This window comes from Echinops telfairi, unplaced genomic scaffold (genome assembly GCF_000313985.2).
Source record: "Echinops telfairi isolate 266 unplaced genomic scaffold, ASM31398v2 ScPeMD7_3;HRSCAF=10, whole genome shotgun sequence".
NCBI classification, from domain to species: domain Eukaryota; kingdom Metazoa; phylum Chordata; class Mammalia; order Afrosoricida; family Tenrecidae; genus Echinops; species Echinops telfairi.
In genome coordinates this window covers 31829208-31848443 of record NW_022103899.1, presented here as the reverse complement: position 1 = coordinate 31848443, position 19236 = coordinate 31829208, and the positions used below count along the sequence as shown (strand labels likewise).

Sequence of the window (19236 nt, the reverse complement as noted above, 5' to 3'; positions counted from 1 at the left end):
TCATTGCATGTGTTTCATGAGAGGACTTTATAATATTGAGCATATGGGCTAATATCAGACTTATGGACTTTTTCAACTGGGCTGGGATGTTTTCTTAATGAACAATGACTCTTTATATAAAGCTCTTTCTTATACATATATGAGTGTCTCTCTGGATTTGTTTCTCTAGTCTACCCGGATGAACACACACACACACACACACACACACACACACACACACACACCCTCTGGTATCCGAATCAGTACCTGAAGATACTCCTTGCTGGAGTCCAAGTTGGGGGTCCAGCCATTATCATCACCGTGAAGCCGGCTTTGTTGAGGGGCCCACCTCCCGTCCGTGTAAGTAGAAGATGCGCTGATCTGTTCATTGGCGATCCGGCCAGACTCCATTCCCAGCGGGGCATTACACTGAAAGTCTGAGGGATGGAGATAGTTCAGGCAGAGTTAGGCCTCTCACCTTCAAACTCCCAGGACACTTAGACACTGCTCCCTTCCAGGGACAAGTCCATGCAGGTACTCCCTCATCGTACGGGCCTAATTATACACTCACATGGAGAAAAACAACTACTCCTAGTCCAGAGGACTTGACAACCCCTCTGGGTCTGAAAGAAACGGAGGTGGACCTAAAAGAAACTAGGCTGTGGATAAATAAGAACCACGATACAAATTAAAAATACAATCTAGGGGGGCTGCAGGCTATGGATGCTCGTAGATGCCAGAATGCCCCGTGACTGCAATACAGGTAAACTCCAGATCGACTCCCGGCAATTTGGGTGGGCTGGTGCATCGTGGGAAGCCTGCTTTATTAATAAACACCCACAAGGCACGTTTGCTCCTTTCTTTCTCTCAACTGTCTCTTGCGTTCCAGCACAAAAGACAGACATTGCAAAGCACAAGTCCTGTCTTTGGGAGACCTCTCTAGGAGCACTTGCATGTCACTCTATAGTCCTCTGCGCCGCCTGTCTGGGCAAATGAACCCAGAAGTCACTTACTGTAGACAGGCACCATCCGTTAAATTGCTGTCCTTCCCGTGGTGACCGTGGACACTGATCAATATTTGTGTGTGCCTGTGTCTGATAAGGGCCAGCAATCTTTTCCAGGTATCAAACCTATTCTTTAGCTCAGTGACTGCGCAGGCCATTTGCAGACCCTGGTGCAATTTGCAGTACTGCTTCTTTGTCACTCAATCTCCTCGAGGACTCAATGGAAAATGCAAAGGCGGCAGCAGCGGCCAGAACAAAAGCCAGCCATGTTCCTGCAGCCCGGGCTGCCTTCGTCACCCTCGTGGCCAGCCGGCGACCACTTAGGCAACAGTCTCCCCACACCCACGTGTTTCTCCACTGCCCTAGGTTGTCGTTTTAAGGTCCTACAAGGAAGTGGGAGCAATCAGAAGCCCATGTCCAAGAGGACCTGATCTGAAGACGTAGCTCATGACCAGACACTGAGGGGGCTCGTCTATTCGACTGCAAATTCCTTGAGAGCTGGATCCGAGCTCCATTTCTCCAATGCCAATAGAGGGAGAGTTTACCAAAGCCAAATGGTCCAGTGTTTCACATACACTAATATATATATATATAAAGAGATCTAAAATTATGTAAATAGAGGGATCTAAAAGTGCCCCATGTCATGACAATGGCCATTGAGTTTTGGAGAGGAAGAAAAGGGCTGTCTCCTCAGAAATGCTAGCCCAAGAGGTGACCTGGTCACTTATGAACATTGGGTCATCTTAATATTCATAGATGAGGATACTGAGGTTTGAGATGAGAATTCTCCTGGGGAATCACTAACTCTTAGTAACCAAACATAGATACATTTCATAAGAGATGAGCAGGCGGCTCAATATTTTTTGTTCTTCTTCTGCTTTGCTTCCTACGTTCCATTGCCTTCAGAAACCGCTTTCTTTCCATTGCCTCCAGAAACCCCACTTCTGGACACCTTTGAGCCATCACCCTGTACGTCTTGCGAATAAAAGGGCATCCTCAAACTGTCCATTACCCTCCCTCTAAGAACCCACCCAAGGATCTGGAACTTGAACCTGCCAGGGGAGTCCGCACCGCACACAAGGGAAGCTCTTAGAAGACTCCTGAGACAATGTCATCCCTACTTGTTTCTGACTTTTTCTTCTCCTCACCCCACAGAAACTCTGTACCCACTTAGCATCAACCGCCCCCATCCCACTCCCCACCTCCTGACCTCCCTTCTCTTGTGTGTGTGTGCCTGTTCTAGCTATTTCTTTGAAGTCAACAATTTCTCTTTTATCCTTGGTCTCTGCCCGGCAAGAGGATGTGGCTCCCATCCCGGGGACTCAGGACGACACCGCCAATTCAGTTGAATTCTCATCCCCTTCTCTGTCGGCCTCATAGCCGAGAGCGGGTCCCCACTGGCCAACTCACTCTCGAGCGGCTCCTGCTGAACCAGGTAGTAGCGTGCAGAGAAGCCGTCCTTGGCCACTGCCATATCCGTGTGAAAGGTCAGCGAGAGGATCCCTGTGGAGGAACGGAGCTCGGAGGGCGTCTTGGTCCCACAGTATTTGCCAATCAGGGGCCCAACTGGACATGCAGGAGAAAGAGACCAGTGGAAATGGAAATGTTAAACCCCGAATTCAAGACATTCCCCTTCCCACCCTGCGGGACTCACATTCCACAGAGCATAGCTTGGCACTTTGATATCAAAATGTGCTTTTAGAACACGCCTAACTTTGGGGCAGGAGAGGTGCCATTGTTATACCTGGTTCACAGAAGAAGGAAGGAAGCTTCAGAGAGGTCATGTGACTGTTCTTGTTCACACAACTAGGAAATCGCAGCGCTGGGGCTCAGAGCCACATTTTCCTGACTACATCATAGGCGCTTCCCCAGAATAATGTTGCTCGTCTTCCTTAGCCGTCAGGTCTTTAGATGGGAAACCGCTCAGAATGACTACCCGGGGAAAGACTGGCTGCCTTGCAGATACTGAGTGTGCCCAAGACCTTTGTAACACGGGTCTCTACCTGAAAAGTACAGGCTCCTCTTGGCCTTGGCTAGTGCCTTTTCCACATTTATTATTATATTCATAATAAGAATTATAGTAATACTAATGATGACGAGCACAGCTACCTTCTAGAGCAGTGGTTCTCGGCCTGTGGGTCTCGACCCCTTGGGGGGGGAGCTGTCGAATGACCCTTTCACAGGGGCCGCCCGATTCACAACAGTAGCAAAATGACAGTGATGAAGTAGCAACGAAAATAATTTTATGGTTGTGGGGCACCACCACATGAGGAACCGTCTGAAAGGGCCGCGACACGAGGAAGGTTGCGAACCACTGCGTTAGAGGTCAGATGCCCAGCTGGTCCACAGCAGACTCTTCAGACCCAGTCAATCTGGCCTTAGAGTTCGGTCAGGGTGTCGGTTGGCCACCAAGTCACTTTCTGTGGAAACCACGAGAACTCGGCGTGGAAAATAACATTATCTGTAGGTTGGTTCCAGTACCTACTTGCTCTTCGATCCTTCTCTAAAGAAACATCCCTAAGGAAAGCGGCTGCCTCTGGGCAGTTTTTCTCAGCGCTTCATCCTTGGCTAAGGAGAAGAGAAAGTTATCTGGGGTCAGAGAAGAACCCCGAGCATCTTTGAAGCCTTTGTATTCCGTTTTTCAATTGTGATTAAGGGCAATTAACAGGCAAAGGACCCACTACTGAAAAGGGGGCTCTGAGACAGCCTTCGTCACTCACTCACCATGTGGAATGCCATCCCAGATGTCCAGCCAGTCGTACTTGCAGTCTCCCTCTCCCACCTGCAAAGGGTCATGCTCCAGGTCAAAGGTCAGAAACTGGAGGAAGATCTCCATCTTGGGCTTGGCGAGGATTGTGAAGGTGCAGTCCAAATTGTGTGGGTATTTTTCGGGGAACCCAGGAGACTCGATGGTCCCGTTGGGGCTGGTGAAGTTCTTTGAGCAATCTTCGGAGCCTGTGTGTAAAAGAACCACAGTTTGAGGAGAGAGAAGGGCCCACCTTGCTTGGCTGCCTCTCTGCATGGGTTCTTTAAATGTTTGGGCCCCGATCCCCCTACTCGTGAGGGTTTTTTTTTTTGTTTCCACTGAAGTGGCCCTCGAAGCACCATACATCCTCAAGTCTAACCCTCTTCAGGATTGGAAGGACAGAGGCGCAGCTGGCTGGCGCAACATATCAGAGAATGAGCAGCAATTGAGGAATTTGGGGGCCAGCATAGAAAGATGTGTTGTGTGTGTGTGTGTGTGTGTGTGTGTGTGTGTGTGTCTGAGAGAGAGAGAGAAAGAGTGAGAGCCAGAGAGAGAGCCAGAGAGAGATTGATTCTGTTCGAGAGGGGAACAGAGTCCTCTTTCTCAATTACTCAGCTGCTTGCTCCAGAAATGTAAGTTATTTCAATCCTTAAGGAAGGCTTGCTGATTGCCAACGGAGAAAACAATGTTACCCCTTATTTATTGCTGACCTCAACACTGGCCCCTATTGTACCACAGCCCACTAAGTGTCCCCTTCTCCCTCCAAGATCCAAGGTGCCTCAGGGGAGGGGCAAAGGGGCGCTCGGGTCTCATTCATGTCATGACTATATTAAAACCAGCGTCTCTGTAGTGGTCAGACAATGAACAATCAACGTTTTTAGCCGGTGGATCACAGCGGGGTGCTGGGGATGTGAAAGGCCGCTCCAGCAGCAAGTTGGGAAAAAGGCAGCAGTGTACTGACATTTGGAAGGCTTCTGGTCCTTTTGTGATGGGGAGGGCCTTGTATCTCTCCCCGGCGCTGGTGCCTACTTTCCTGGGACTCTTGGAGGTGTCCTTATTAAATGCCCCACATATTCACTCCTCCTTGCAGGCTCGGACAGCAGTGGGAGTCTTAAAAGGATCACAGTTACCGTACCTCCGAATACCTCTAGGGGGAGTCCTATTAAAAGGGCCCTCCTGGTGCTGGAAGCCAGCCACCCTTTGGCAAGGCAGAACCAGCAGTGCTGGCGTGCACCAAGGCTCAGGACACACACGCAGGCAGCTTTCAATACATTCGGATTTTAAAAAGAAGGTGGGGGGTGGGAGTGGGGTGGGTCTCTGAGAAGAATGAGATACACCCTTAAGCATGAAGGAAAACACAGAGAGAAACACTAGATAAAACCAGGTGTTTACTGGCATGAAGTGTCCCCTGGGGCCTCGCTGGGATGTAACTATGTGATGTCAATACCCTATCTTAGCCTGAAGCAATGTCCTCATCCCCGCCTCCTGGAGCAGGCCCCTCCCTTAGTCTCTTTACTGATAACCGCTTAGCCTTAGTGGCAAATGTCTGGCTTGCAAAAGATGCCATGCAAATGATGGGGGAGGGGGAGAGTACCACTTGGGTTAGGCCCAGACTAGAAATTCAGATACAAGTTCCCTGCACCATCCATCACCTCGGCCCTTGGGCCCAGCCTTGCACACAGGTGAGGGTAGGGGACCCACACGGAACTTCTTCAAGGACTCTTTGGGCTTCTCCATGCCACATATCAGAGGCACTGCACACCACCACTGGGGACATGGCGGCAGAGGGGCAGGTCCAGGGCAGCTAAGGGGGGCAGCTGGGCTGGGGTAGAGAGAGAGGGAAGGGCAAGGCAGCCTCCACTCCAGCTTTGTTTACTATTGGCTGGACCTCCTGTGGGCCGCCTCCGGAGCCCAGGGGTGAGACAACTGGGCCAAGCCAAGCCAGCTGGCAGGTTTTCAGGGTGCCCGGAGGAATTTCTGAAAAGGTTAGAGTTGATGGCTGCCTCAGTCCGGCTGGGAGGAATTCACTCTAGTCATATCTGACTGAGCCAACTGGGGCAGGCGCCCTGACACTCCCTCCTAGAGCTCTCCCTATTGTCCGGCCCTCCGGGATGAGAGCCATTCCCTGGCCCCTGGCAGTGGGGTTGAGAAGGAGGCGGTACAGGGTATATGGAGGACTCTATGGCCCCTTCCACCCATGGGGACAGGTGTTTCTATGATGCACATTTATCCAGCGAATCCCAAAAATCCTGGAAAAGGGAGATGCTAACGTGCCCAGGGACTTGAAGTCCTGCCTTCAGCGGGAAAGAAAATGTCAACCTCAGGCATTTAAGACCAAAAAGCAAACCAAACAAAAAACCCATAAAAATACACACCCCCCCCAAAACCTGTGTACCTCTGACAAATGGCTACACATAGATAATATGTCCTCTGGCTTCTTCTGAATGATGTGGAAATAGTTTTATCTGTTTTATCTCAAAAGCACCTGTCTTCGAGAAGCCACCATTTGTCTCTGTTTGCACCGTCTCACCGTTTGGAGCACGATCAGATCAAAGTGCCAGAGAAGAGGAAATGGCTAAATATCAAATGCCGAGATTTCTGAAAGGGTGGCCATCCTTGAGATAAAAGTTGAGTCTTGCAGAAATCTACCTAATCCAAAAGTCTTTTTTGGTGGTGGTGGTGATGGTGGTGTGTTAAAAAGATCCAACTTTTTTTTTCATGATGCAGTTAGCAAGCAGACAAGTTCACCTGATGCTAAGATTGCCCACGACGCCGAGATGTTTCTGTTATGGTGAATGATTTCCACACCATGTTTTTCAATTGTCAAAGCTACAGCACCTCTGAAATCAGAAGAAGAAACTACATGCGTTGCATAAAGAGATGTAACAAAACGGAATTCTCAATGGTTTGACCGCACAAGGAGGGTCAGGGGGCACTCCAGGGTTTGTGGGTCGGCAAATGAGCCCAGAGTTTCCGTTTCAGAGAAGCCACGGCACCAGGAAAGAAAACTTGATCTTGAATGATGTATAGTCAAGGGAGGAGCAGAAAATAAACATGCTTCCCCATTGTCTCGGGTGCCGAGGTTCCTACTTGGTCAGTTGTTGAAACGTCCTCCTCTCGGTTTGGCTCATGCTGGTTTTGGTTTCCCTGTGCGTAGGTGGCCAGCCCCAAACCCCAGTCAAACTCACTGCCGCCCAGTCGATCCAGAGAACCTAGCGGACAGGCTAGAACTGCCCTTGTGGGTTTCCGAGACGGCAACTCGTTATGGAAGCAGAAAACCTCATCCTTCTCCTGTCAAGTGGCTGGTGGTTTAGAACTGCTGATCTTAGGGTTAGCAGCCCAGTGTGTAAGTCACGATGCCACCAGGGCTCCTGTCTGGTAACACAATAAAGATAAACCAAACCACTAGCTGGGAAGTCAATTCCGATACACGGGGACCCCATGCGTCTCGGGGTAACTGTGCTCATCAGAGTTCCCCAGGCTGTGACCTTGGGGAAGGATAGACCACCAGGCTTTCTGCTGAAGTGTGCCTGGGTGGTTTCAAACTGCCACCCTTTCAACTGCTAGCCTAGGGTCTAACCATTTGTGCCACAGAGGGAGTCATCTGATATATGTAGACTCTTACATACACTGCTTTATTTAAGGCAGCATGGAACTCCCACTCCATTCCATTTACATATCTATTCCAGCACATGCCCACTGTCTGTGCCCAGACTGTGAGCCCGTCTCTCAGTAGGACTCTGTAGGAGGGCCTCCCTCGGCCAAAGTGCTGTCTTGGCGGGTTCCTGCAGTCTGCCATATCGCTTGTTATAGGCGTCCAGACAGTCCCCAGACTTGTGTACGACTCAGTTATGAGCCAACTCTGGAAAGCTTATATTAAAGCTTCAAGGTACATAAAATAGTTGATAATAACAAATGGATAGTACTTTGCAATCCACATGAAAGCATTATTATTACGATACTGAAAGCATTATTATTACTATTATGATACTAAGCTAACGATGTTCTAGTGCATCTGAAAGTGTTTCTTTAATTTTCTTATGCAGAGAAAGGTACACTATATCCTGAGACACACACGTGACCAGCGGGTGTTTCATTCGACGGTTCTGACTCAATGCACAAACTGGGCTGAAGGTTCTGACTCAATGCACAAATTGGGCTGAAGGTTCTGACTCAATGCACAAACTGGGCTGCAAGACGAAGGGACAGGGCTCCTCTGTGTGGGTGCTTACAATTCTCCCTTCTTTCTCTGTATGAATCTGACACACAAGCATAGCTGTGTTTGTTTGAACTGCTGTAGCAGATTCACGAGTCTCTTTCGGGTTCCGTGGGTGACGTTGACATTGTGTGTTTTCTCCCAGGGCCCCAGCAGTGGGGATCTGGGCCCATGACATGGCACCTGGCAGAATGATCATCTTCGGTCTCAGCGGAGGATTCCGTACCCCTGTGTTTCATTGGTGCTTCAAACAGGAGAGAGATGACCTTGGGAAGTGGCACGGTTGGGGGGGCTGGGTGTGCACCTGGAGAGGCCACTGGGCTTGCTTTCTTGTTCCTCTGTGACTCTTGTTGGCACAGCTGCTCCTTGCTACAGCCATCTCTTCCTTCTATGAACCATCTCAGTCGAGAAGGCAGGCCACGGCTTCCCCCAAGCCCAAGCTTCTTCCCTGGCCAACATCCACTGTTCCCAGCCAGCCATGGGCTTGTTGCCTCTCTGAAATCCTGCTGTAGCCTGGCCTCAAAACAGCAATGCTGAATACTGAGTGCTTTCTACCACCCACTTATTCGTTTGGAGAGGGTTCCCGTTCGCTTTTTCTGTGGCTTTATGGAGAAGACGGGACCATCCCTTGAGAAATACAAAGTTGGAAGGCTTCCACCTAGAGCTTCGGCGGTCCTGTTTGTCCTTCACTGTGTCTTCCTTCCCTTGGTCAGTTCTCCGGAAGACGCTGCTTAGAGCTGCTTTCCTTCCAGGTCAGAATAGGCAGGCGGAGTGGCAGTTTGTGCACCAGGGACCCACCACCTTGTTGTCCAACGGACACTTCAGGTACCCTGCTCCCCACTTTGTCAAGTCGCTCAATGACTCTGTCAGTATCCTGACCGTGCAGGTCAATCCCACCTCCATGAGGTGTTCAGCTCATTCTGCCTCGCGTTACAGTTTCCCAGGCTGTGTACCTACCTACCTGTCCAACAGCATCGACAGAACAGGTGCTATGAGGCGGTGTTGACTGATCAGCCCCCACATCTGCTGTTGTCCTTAGCTGTGGCCGAGTCAGTGCCCGAGTCAGTGCCCGAACAAAAGACTGCCCGGCCCTGTGCCATCCTCGTGGGGCTTATGGATTGGGCCGTTGTGATGCGTTACGTCTTCACCCACTGTTTTTTTTAAACTACGATCAGGCCTCTCTTCCTAGTCTGTCTTAGTCTGGAAGCTCTGCTAAAACTGGTTCAGCAGCATGGAAGCCTCCACTGGCCGGAGAAGTGCAGAGGGCGGGGTGAAACTTGGAGCTCCCTCATGGAAGGCAGGAAGGCTACCACAGGCCCCCCACTGCCCCACCCACCCCCACAATTGCCCTTCACCTGCCCCACTAGAGCAGGGTAAACTCCCTTCTCCCCGCCCACACCTCTTCAGCGAGCAGAGCACGGTATTCCATGGGCGTGTGGGGCAGTGATCCCTGGCTGCACGGGACTCGAGGGAACGCAGATTCAGCGTTTTGGGAGCCTCATGCCAGCCCGAGACAGCCGGGTCACACACATTCTGTCAATCTCCGTAGCCTCTTCGTCATCAGGAGCACAGAGGCCCGGACTGCTCACTCCTGCAGCCGATGGACCTTCTTGGGGCATATCCCCGGTGACAGCGGGGCTCCCTCTCCGACTGCACACAGCTCCCTGGGTCCCCGCGCCCCGCCGCCGCCCTTCATCGGACTGCATGTTCTTGTGTTCATGTAGACGCAGCCAACACATATTTAGGCAGCCTGGGTATAAAACGTGCTCTCAGCAGCTACCACTTCCTTTCAAGAATTGTTTTGTGAAAAAGAAAATATATGTGAATAGTTCCCCTCACCTTGATCTCAACAGGCGCCGGGCTCAAGCCTCTCGATGACCAGGCTGAGACCTCTTTTCTGAAGCAGAACCCCATGCACCAGTTGTGAGTCTGCAGAGGGGGATCCCTCCTGGAGAAGTGCGGGCCTCTGCGAGGGGGCTTGGGGAAGGGGCGGCCTTGAGATAACCCGCTCCACTCACAGGAGGAGAAGAGAAAGCACACGGTTTGGACTGCTTGCGTGTAGACGCCGCAGAACCGTCACACCAAGGAGCGGAGCGAGTCAAGTACTCACTAGCCCATATGCTCAGGGTCCAATATGTTAGTCGATGGGGGACTGGCCCTGGTGGCTTAGTGGCTATGGCTTGGGCTGTGAACTTCAGGGCCAGCAGTTTGAAAACCACCAGCAGCTCCCTGGAACAGTGAGTTTCGGAAACCCACAGGGTGGGGGTGTGGGGGTCCGCTATGAGTCAGCACTGACTCTATGGCAGTGAGTTTGGGTGTTGTTGTTTTTTTGTTTGGCCCTGGGGGTGTGGTGAGTTACACATCTGGCTGCTAACTGCAAGGTCAGCAGTTCAAACCCACCAGCCATTTGGAAGAAGAAAGAGGAAGTTCCTCCTCCCATAAAAAATTACGGACTCAGAAACCCATGGGGGCAGCTCAGCTCCGTTCAATAGGGTCACCGCAAGTCAGAATTGGCTCAAAGGCAGCAAGTTTGGCAGGGCAGCGAGCTGTGCCACAACGTCAGTAGTTCAAGCCCACCTTTCTATCATCCCTTGGAAGAAAGAGGAGGCTGTCTGCTCTCATACAGAATTACCACCTCAGAAACCCCCAGGGCCCTAAGGGGTCGCTATGAGTTAGGGTCCACTGGATGGCCGGGAGCTGAATGGAAGCCGCTAAGGAGCTCAGCGGCTCACCAAGAGGTTAGAGGCTCGCATCCACTTTCTTCCACCTTGGGATAAAGGCTTGGGGATCCCTTTCTGGAAGATCAGCCACGGAGAGCCCCAGGTGGCACAGTGCTCCTGGGCCGCAGGGATGCGGGGTTGCCAGGAGTTGACATTGACTACAACAGCTTCTGCCTCTTTTCCCGGTCCCTCCGTGTCGGCTTCCCGGGGCAGTTTGCTCCTGGGCCGCAGGGATGCGGGGTTGCCAGGAGTTGACATTGACTACAACAGCTTCTGCCTCTTTTCCCGGTCCCTCTGTGTCAGCTTCCCGGGGCAGTTTCATTTGGGCTTTTCAGAACTCAGTGCCATCGAGGCAAGGCTGACTCACAGTCACTGTCTACGGAGTAGGAAGCCCCGTCTTTCCCCAGGAGCTGCTGGTGGTTTCAGACCGCCGCAGATCGCACGCAGCCCAGCGTAACCACGGCACGGCCAGGGCTCCTTCCACTTGGGCTGAGGAAGTGGGACTTCAGTGGAGACCAACAGGACATCTGGACTACCAGGGGAGCTCTTTCAGGAGCCATATTTGAGAGAGACGCCACAACCCGTTTCAAAGAGTCGCAGTGAAATCTTTTGTGGCTGGAAACACTCTGATGATAAGGCCTCCCCTCCCCACCTCCCTCACCCCCTCACACATCCATGTCATTGGAAAGAAAAGCAATATGAAACCATATAAACCGTAATTATAAGAAAAACCAACCATGTTTTGATTTTTCCCCCGATGAAGGTTATTTAGTTTTCAAAGCATGGAAAAATCAAGTTCTTTTAAAGAGTGGTCTCCCCTCCCCCCATCATTTCCTTATTTATTTGGGGCCTTTATTGTTGCAACCAACCCTGCAACCTGACCTTGAAAGTTGGCTAATAACCTAAACCGTTTCTACATTTCCTGCTATCTCTAGGGTTGCCTTGACCGTCTCCCACCTCCACAGCCTCGCTCAGGGCTGATAAGACAGCCACCTCCCCTCTGGGACTGGGAGTCCTGGTGGCACAGTGATTCCGAGCTAAGCTGACTCTGCAGAGAAATATCTGGTCATCTCTTTCGGTCAAGATTACAGTCGAGAAACACTATCGTGCAATCCTATTCTACCCTAAAGAGCCCTGAGCCAGAAGCAACTCAGTTGTTGGCATGTGACGACCCCCAAGCTGAGACTTTCCACTCCCGTAAACAGCTGCTGTCTCTGAAAGCCTCAGCGGCAGCTGCACCCTGTCCTGTTGGGTGGCTATGAGTCAGAACGCATTTGATGGCCGTCAGATGGCCGTGCACCAGCTTCTCCAAAACGCCCACTTCCCAGGTCTGACCGCACTGACCTGTCTTGAAGATCTCGTAGCGCAAGGAGAATCCTGCCCCCTGCCGGGCGTAGTCGGAGGTGAACTTGATGTAGAGCACAGCGCCTGAGGAGATGATGGTTGGCGGAGCGATGTTCCCACAGTGCTTCCCCAAGAGGTCCGCGGATTCACTGTCCCCGTCCCGAATCTCAATGAAGTCATACCTAGGGAGGCACAAGGGGGCACCTGTTTGAAAGATGGACTCTACACACTGCATCTCTGGGTGGTACACACACAAGCAGCACTCCACTGCTACCTGGAAGGTTGCCAATTCAAATCCCTACCCCCCACCCCCTCCCCAGGCACCTTGGGAAACAGGCCTGGTGATCTGCTTCCTACAGGCCACAGCCCTGAGCACGCCAGGCTCCATAAACTCAGCGTCAATGCCCAGGAACTGAGGCTCCAGCAAGGAGAGGCTCCCCACTGAGAAGTGACATTCGGGCGCTGCGCCTGATAAGCAAAGGGCACTTCGAGTTTGCTTGTGCAGGCTGGCATCGGCAGACAGAGGAAGGCCAGGTTCTTTGTCTCGTGCCCACATAAGAGCAGTAGCACCAACCCATGAAACATCTCCAAGCAAATATCGTTTCTTCTTTCGGCAGCATGGCACTGTTTTTATTTCCATCAAGGTCTCTCTGAGCCTTGGTCAGGGCTGCTCTCCTCTGTCAGATGAGGCTCAGGAAGGGATGGCCAGGGAAGGTGTGTGTGAGGTGTGGGGGCACCTCCAGGCCTCCAGGGCCGGTTGTAGAGCCACTCCGTGGTTTTCCTGTCCCACGGGAACACTTTTTTCCAGGGCCCACACGACATGGAAACCTGCACTGTGAGCCGTCTCCCTTGCTGAGATGACTGCAAAGTTCACATCAGCAGTGTGTCGTCGACAACATGTTTTGATAAAGGAATCAGCATCGTATGAGATAAGGCCATAAAAACCTTTCTCCCCAAGTGAGGGGGGTGGGGGTGAATCCCCAGGGAACCTGCGTCTCAGAGCCCAGAACTATTAACTTCAGCAAGAGGCAGGCAGACTCCCTTGCTAAGCTGAGGCCTGCGTTCATTTTGTAAGGTTGGGGATGGCTTGCGGAGGGAAGTGCTGGGGGGGAGGGCGTGCCAGGCACCTCGAGGCTGTGCCGGGTGCTTGGGAGGGTGCCCAGGATGTGGCGGGTGCTTGGGAGGGTGCACGCTGGATGTGCTGCTTTCGCTTTGCAGACACGTTTCTCAGCCTTGGTATGTGCTCTGGTAATCGTCACGGTGCTGTGTTTGTGATCCCCTTCTCAGCCCCCAGTTAATACTCCTGTCACAACCGCTTAGGTGGGAAACTCATTCCCCCCACCAACTCCCTCCAAATCGCTGGCCACCATAACATTATTTACTGAAAACCATCCATCTCCTGCTCCCTCCTTCTCTGTTTATTTATTTTGCATCAACCTGTTAAAACAACACATAACAAATCTCTTCCCGGAGGGGAAATTTTGCTGTACTCCCCGGCTGCTGGCCGCCCGCTCCTGTCACACACCGACCCAGGCCTCGGGAGCCTGCTGCCTGCAGGAGAAATGGCTTGGTTTAGCTGCAGTGGCCGGAGGCCTCTCTCCAGCACTCCCGGGAGCCATATTTCACATGGCTCAGCCACTTGCAAATAAAGAGGCCAGCGAAGCAACTGTAAGGAGTGGACCAGCGTGAGTTCATTCTCAGACCCCTGAGGGCTGCAATCCTGCAGTCTCGGAAGCTGGGGAGAGTCTGGGCAAAGAGAGATTGGCAGCCCTGTCCCCCAGTAGCTGGAAGAGGTGGGCAGAGGTGGAGGGAGACAGCAGCCAGGATGGGGGGGCACTGTGGTTTCAGCGGGGGAGAGGGTGCTCACTTTTAACATGTGCTTCCTCACTTTCAAAACAAAATTGAAAAGAGGCTTAGGTCATTCGCAAAGGAAACTCCCTCCCTGCTGTTTTCGTATGAGTAATCATGGAGGCCCCTCCACACATAACTGAAGAATGGTGAGCCCAGCACTGTGCTCAAAGTTGGATTGGCACCGTTACCTGTGTCCACCGGTCAGCTTTACTCCGCCCACCAGAGCAGGGAGCACATGGCTCTGGGCAGACAAGGCCCAAACCTTGAATGAGGCAGGGCTGAGTTTATATCCCAACTGTGCCAAGTAGTAGCAGGTGTCCTAAGGCAAAGTCATTTAATCTTTCGGAGCCTCAGAAATGGGGTGTTAAGAGTAAATGGGAATATTACTGGGAATTACAGTCAAGACTAGGGATCAGAGTAGGGAAGGGGCTCAGGCATGTCTGTCTCCTAGAAGGGAATTACACTTCTGTTGGTGGGTAAACTAGGCGGGGCAACCTGCCAATGAGGAAAACGTTTAGCAATACTGACATAGAATCCAAAGGCCGAATACCGGGTATTATATTCCTAGTTGGGCACTTTTGACCTGGTTTCTATCCAGCCCTGGGTGATCCAAGCCCTGTGCTGTAGATTGCTGGGACTCTCATAGGTCACACCAGCAGGTGTAGATGTGGAAACCTCACCAGGGGTGAACTTACCTTAAATTCACCTGTAGTTAGATTTAAGGAACCAACTTACGCTCCCTTGAACTTAAGGCTGAAATGCCCTAGAGTGAGAATAAACAGACAACCTCGATCCCAAGGTGATGGAACTGGTGGTCTCTGGATCCTGGCTCTGGGCTCTTGCTTCGAGGGTGCTCAAGGAATGGTGGCCCGGGAGGAGCGTACTGTTACTACACATGTATTGGTCTGACGGTCCTGGTTCCGCCTTTGTGAATGAGCATTACTGAGAGCTTTGCCCTGTCCTCAGCCCCCATTATTGGTGCACAGAGCATCCAGTCACTTAAGCGTTCCTTCTGTACAAGTCAACAATTCGTTTATTTCACTCCAAAAAGCTGGACTAGACATATGTAAATGCCTTCTTTCAACATTGTTTTAAATGCTATACCATTGGCTAAACTAATGATACTATCAATAGAATTACCTTATTCCCCATGGGGATGATTTACGATGTTCTTTATAACAAAATGCTAGCGATGTCTTGAAAGTGAGGGAGAGGCAGAGACCATTGATATATGAATGGATTTGGAGCTCATTGCTCTAATCGATAAACAATTAGTACTCATGACATGGTCCTACTGATACCCTCATAAAGAGATCACTGAAGATAAGGGTGCTACAGCAGAGGATGGTGAAGAAACTAGATGGTGCCAGGCTGTCAGGAAGAATTGCGTGTTTTCAAACAAGCAGCCATTTAAGTGAGATGTCAACTATGTCCACATGGAAGAAGCACACCAACCTATGTGATCCAAGGAATATAAATAATAAAATTCAAATCCAAAGGAGGGAATGGGATCAGAGCTTAAATTCTGAGCACCCAGTTTGCAGTAAATTATAGATGACAGTGGAAGCCCAAAATCCATTTGCAGAGTCTCCGCGTAGATGAACCCTCCAGTGTCCCCCTCTGATCACAGTCCAGGGGTGTAAAAAGCCTTGCCATCAGACAGAAGCACTCTAAAGTCGATTACGGACACTGTCATGGGGTTAACATGGAATACCGCATCATCTGATCTCCCTTTTTGGATGCATGTTAAATTCGCTGCAGTTTTTAATACAGTCTGCTTTATTTTCAGTTGAGGGTTTCCTGTTTTTTGTCATCGTGGTTGGGTTTTATTGCGGTTGCTTCCTATTTTTGTTTCTTTTAAAATGATTTTCTGTGAATGAAATCCAGAGTCGGTAAATCTCTAGAGAAAGTAACTGGATTAATAATTTACCCTGGGGGAGTGGCCGGAGAGGTTAGGGGGCGATGGGGCACTAACAAGGAGAGCAAGAAAGAAGAACATGTACTGAAGTTGACCGTAGTGATGACGGTCCAATTCTTGTGAATACGATTGAACTATTAAATTGTATGATAACTTAATTATATGCCAATAAAACTATTAAATAAGAAGAATTTTTAAAGAGTAAATGGGAGGCATTAAAACATTTCTCATCGCATCGTTATGAGAATTAAATTACGTAGTAACCTCTAAAAAGGTATCTCGCACAGCCTGGCTTCCCGGGTCCCCATCAGAGTGTCATTACCAGAACTGTCGGGTCCAGCCTGCGTGTGTCAAGGATAGAGCTGTGGGATGCTGGGTTTCCAGTGACTAATTTGTGGGGGAAGTAGATTGTCAGGCTTTTCTTACAAGGCACTTTTAGGTGGACTGGGCCCGCCAGAAGCTCACAGCTTTTCAGCGGGTTGGAGGCTGAGTGGTGGGTAGAGTACTGAGTAGGGGCACAGTATGAATCTGTTCAAGCAACGTGGAGGGCATTTGGGCAAAATGGGGTGCCATCAATACACACGTACCATGTAATCCAGCAATTCTGCTTTCAGGAATTCTCCCTGTGAGGATAATCAGCCAATTTTGCAAAGCTATGCCCATATCTTTGTAAACACCCCATAAAAATGAAAAGATGCTTTCTTTATAACAGCACAATGCCAAAATATGCAGAATCAGGGGCCGGACACATGAATGTTGGCATATTTATAGTAAATAGTTCTGCAGGCCTAGACTTATATTTTTAATAGAAAAACACTCATAACATACTAGTAGGTTTTCAAAAAAACAGATTCTAAAATGTGTGTGTGTCATAGTGACCCCGTGTGTGACCTCGTTGTGTTTTCTGGGCTGTCTTCTTTACAGAAATGGATTGCTAAGAGTTGAAATTGATTCAAAGGAACCTAACAACAACGCACACACGTGTACACACACACACACATACACCTTCAAAAAGTTTGTGGAAAAAGTCCATGATTTTCTAATTTCATTTTTCCAGGAGCTTTTTGAAGCCCACACACCCACACCCACACCCACACCCCCACACACACATTTAGGACTATGTGTATTTTCTTAAGAGTCTATACAGAGAAAAGCCTGAAAAACCCCTATATTATTATAGGCGTTGAATGAGCTACCTGTGTGGTAGACTTGGTCAATTTTACTTTTTTCTTTTCTACTCTCTACACTGCTTACAGTGGGTCTGCACTCACAATAACAAGTGGCAATATATAAAGTTGCTTCAAGTAGAAGAGCTGAGGAAAGGAATCCAGCCCCCATGACTCAGCAGATGAAGTAACCCGGCCACCAGCAAGCACCATCATCATGGTCGTCACCCACCTCGGAGAGTCGGAGTGTAGATTAAACCAGACACGGGGGCCTCAACACACCTAGAATCCGGCCACGCACACGCGTTGCCCATGCTCAAAATGCTTTGGGGGGGATTTTGTTGTTGTTGTTGCGATCACCAGATAGCTCTAGTCTTTGTGTTCTCAATCTCTCAGGGAAACTAGAGACGGACAAAGAAAAGCCCTGGTGTCCTCTGGCTTCCTTGTCTGGAGTGGGAGGGGTTTCTCAGGGCACTAACTCACCCATGGAGCCGGTTAGGGGATTAACAGAATCAGCTATGAGACAGGGCTGCCCCACTTATGCCTATCTGCAAGCCTGCCTCAGTTTTCTCAGGGACGATCCTGTGTGCCCGAGGGGCCATTCAGGCTCCCAGCAACTCTATGAGGATAAAGCAGACCTAGCAAGGGCTTCCAAGGACTTCATCTTGAAGGGGGCAGATCGCCAGGTCTCTCCTCTCTAGAAAAGCCACCGCTGGTGGGCGAGAACCACGGACGTTTCAGCTAACAGCGGAGCATGGAACCCTTTGTCCAACACCCCTACCTCCTTTTGTTTTTTTCATAACAAGGCCACCTACAAACACATCCTTACATGTCTACAAACACATAGAATGAAAGCATGGATTTTTTTTTCAAGTTTCCTATAAATCAATCTTATTAAAATGTTTCTCTCAGAGCTTGTTGTTTAAAAGACTCCTCTGGTGAATCTCTTTGTACAGCAAATAATCATCCCTTACTTGGATTTCTTAGAGGGGGGGCAGGTTTTTTTCTATCAGGTTTGCTTCAGGGGGAAGTGGCCCGGAGTTCCAATTGGCAGGCTGAAATCCCCTCTTCTCTGTAGTGTTCTAGTTCTGCCCTGCAGTCAAGCCCCACTTAACACATGATCTCCGGGCTGGGCTTTTTGCACCAAGGTACACTTCAACGACATGCTGACTTCATACAAAATGTCTCATGTACCTCCTGTGTGACTGACTCATTTGGGGACGTTTTTTATTATGAGGGATTTGCGAGAACTGGAGAAAATCCCTTTTAGAAACTTCGGTGTTGTCAGGTTCATTTGTGAGCAGCTCAGCGGAGGCTCAGGAAGTGTGCGGCCTGAGTATAAACTTGGCTTTGCATCTAGCACCGAATCTTCAGCGTTTGCTTGGCAAAGGGATCTGGGGTACCAGCCCAACGCTCGCCCCAACGACCGTCAAGTAGGATAATCTTGAAAGTCGCTCCCCTTAGAACAGATTACATTTTCCACGTGGAGACAAACATCGGCTAACGGACATATTAACTACCGTGTTTGCATTTCATTATTCAGAATCTCTCTGAAATGAAAAAATTCCTTTCAAAGCTGTAATACTCCCTTTATTAGGATCATCGTCTACTCTCTCCTGAACTGAAACAGAGTCGGCATCTCCAACACCTGGTTCTTTTCTCTCTCAAATCACGCCCCAACGCCTTTCCACTTTCCTCCTCAGACCCCCACATCTGCCTGTGGAGCATTTGTCCAGAGAACACTTTCTGTACGTTCTCGCTCAACTTCAAAGTCTTCCATTTCTCTCCCCAAGCCCATATTTGGGGCGTGGGAATCTTGACAGTGGAATTCATTTTAAGAGGCCACAGGAGAGATATGAAAAAGCAACCATCTCATCTCTCCCTCTCATCACTAAGCAAACGTGGAAAGAGATTTTCTGGTTTCCCAAACTCGATTCAGGTGTACACTTCGCAGAAGGGCACCCACAGGCCAGGGTAGCCAGAGGGGCTGGTGTTGGAAGACCCCCGAAGCCCAGCCCCCTCATGGAGGTGGAGAAACCACTGCCCCCAGGAGCATCTGCTTTTGTGGGTGCCACACAGAACTGCACGTGAGGAGACTGGTCTATCACGGACTAGTCTTCGGTGCTCTGGATCAGAGAGCAGGGCGGCACAGGTGGCTGGAGTCCAGAGATGCTTCGGAAGAAAGGTCCTTGAAGGCAACCACTGGAAACCCCCCACCCCCACCCCACCCCCCGGGGACAGTTTTACTGACACAGGCATGGCGTTACCATGAGTTCAACTCCACTTGGCGGC

The 19236-nt window shown here is 50.3% G+C and overlaps 1 protein-coding gene across 2 annotated transcripts in view; it reads right to left on the bottom strand.

The window, feature by feature from the left end:
* NRP2 (neuropilin 2) overlaps nucleotides 1-19236 on the bottom strand; it is a 129797-nt gene that overhangs the window by 76871 nt on the left and 33690 nt on the right. For both annotated transcript variants that reach the window (XM_004701554.3, XM_004701557.3), the window contains exons 3-6: nucleotides 12010-12191; nucleotides 3708-3938; nucleotides 2394-2549; nucleotides 247-416 (exon numbers count right to left, since the gene is read on the bottom strand). In XM_004701554.3, the coding sequence (XP_004701611.1) occupies nucleotides 247-416; nucleotides 2394-2549; nucleotides 3708-3938; nucleotides 12010-12191 (739 nt within the window). The remainder of the gene's footprint in view (nucleotides 1-246; nucleotides 417-2393; nucleotides 2550-3707; nucleotides 3939-12009; nucleotides 12192-19236) is intronic.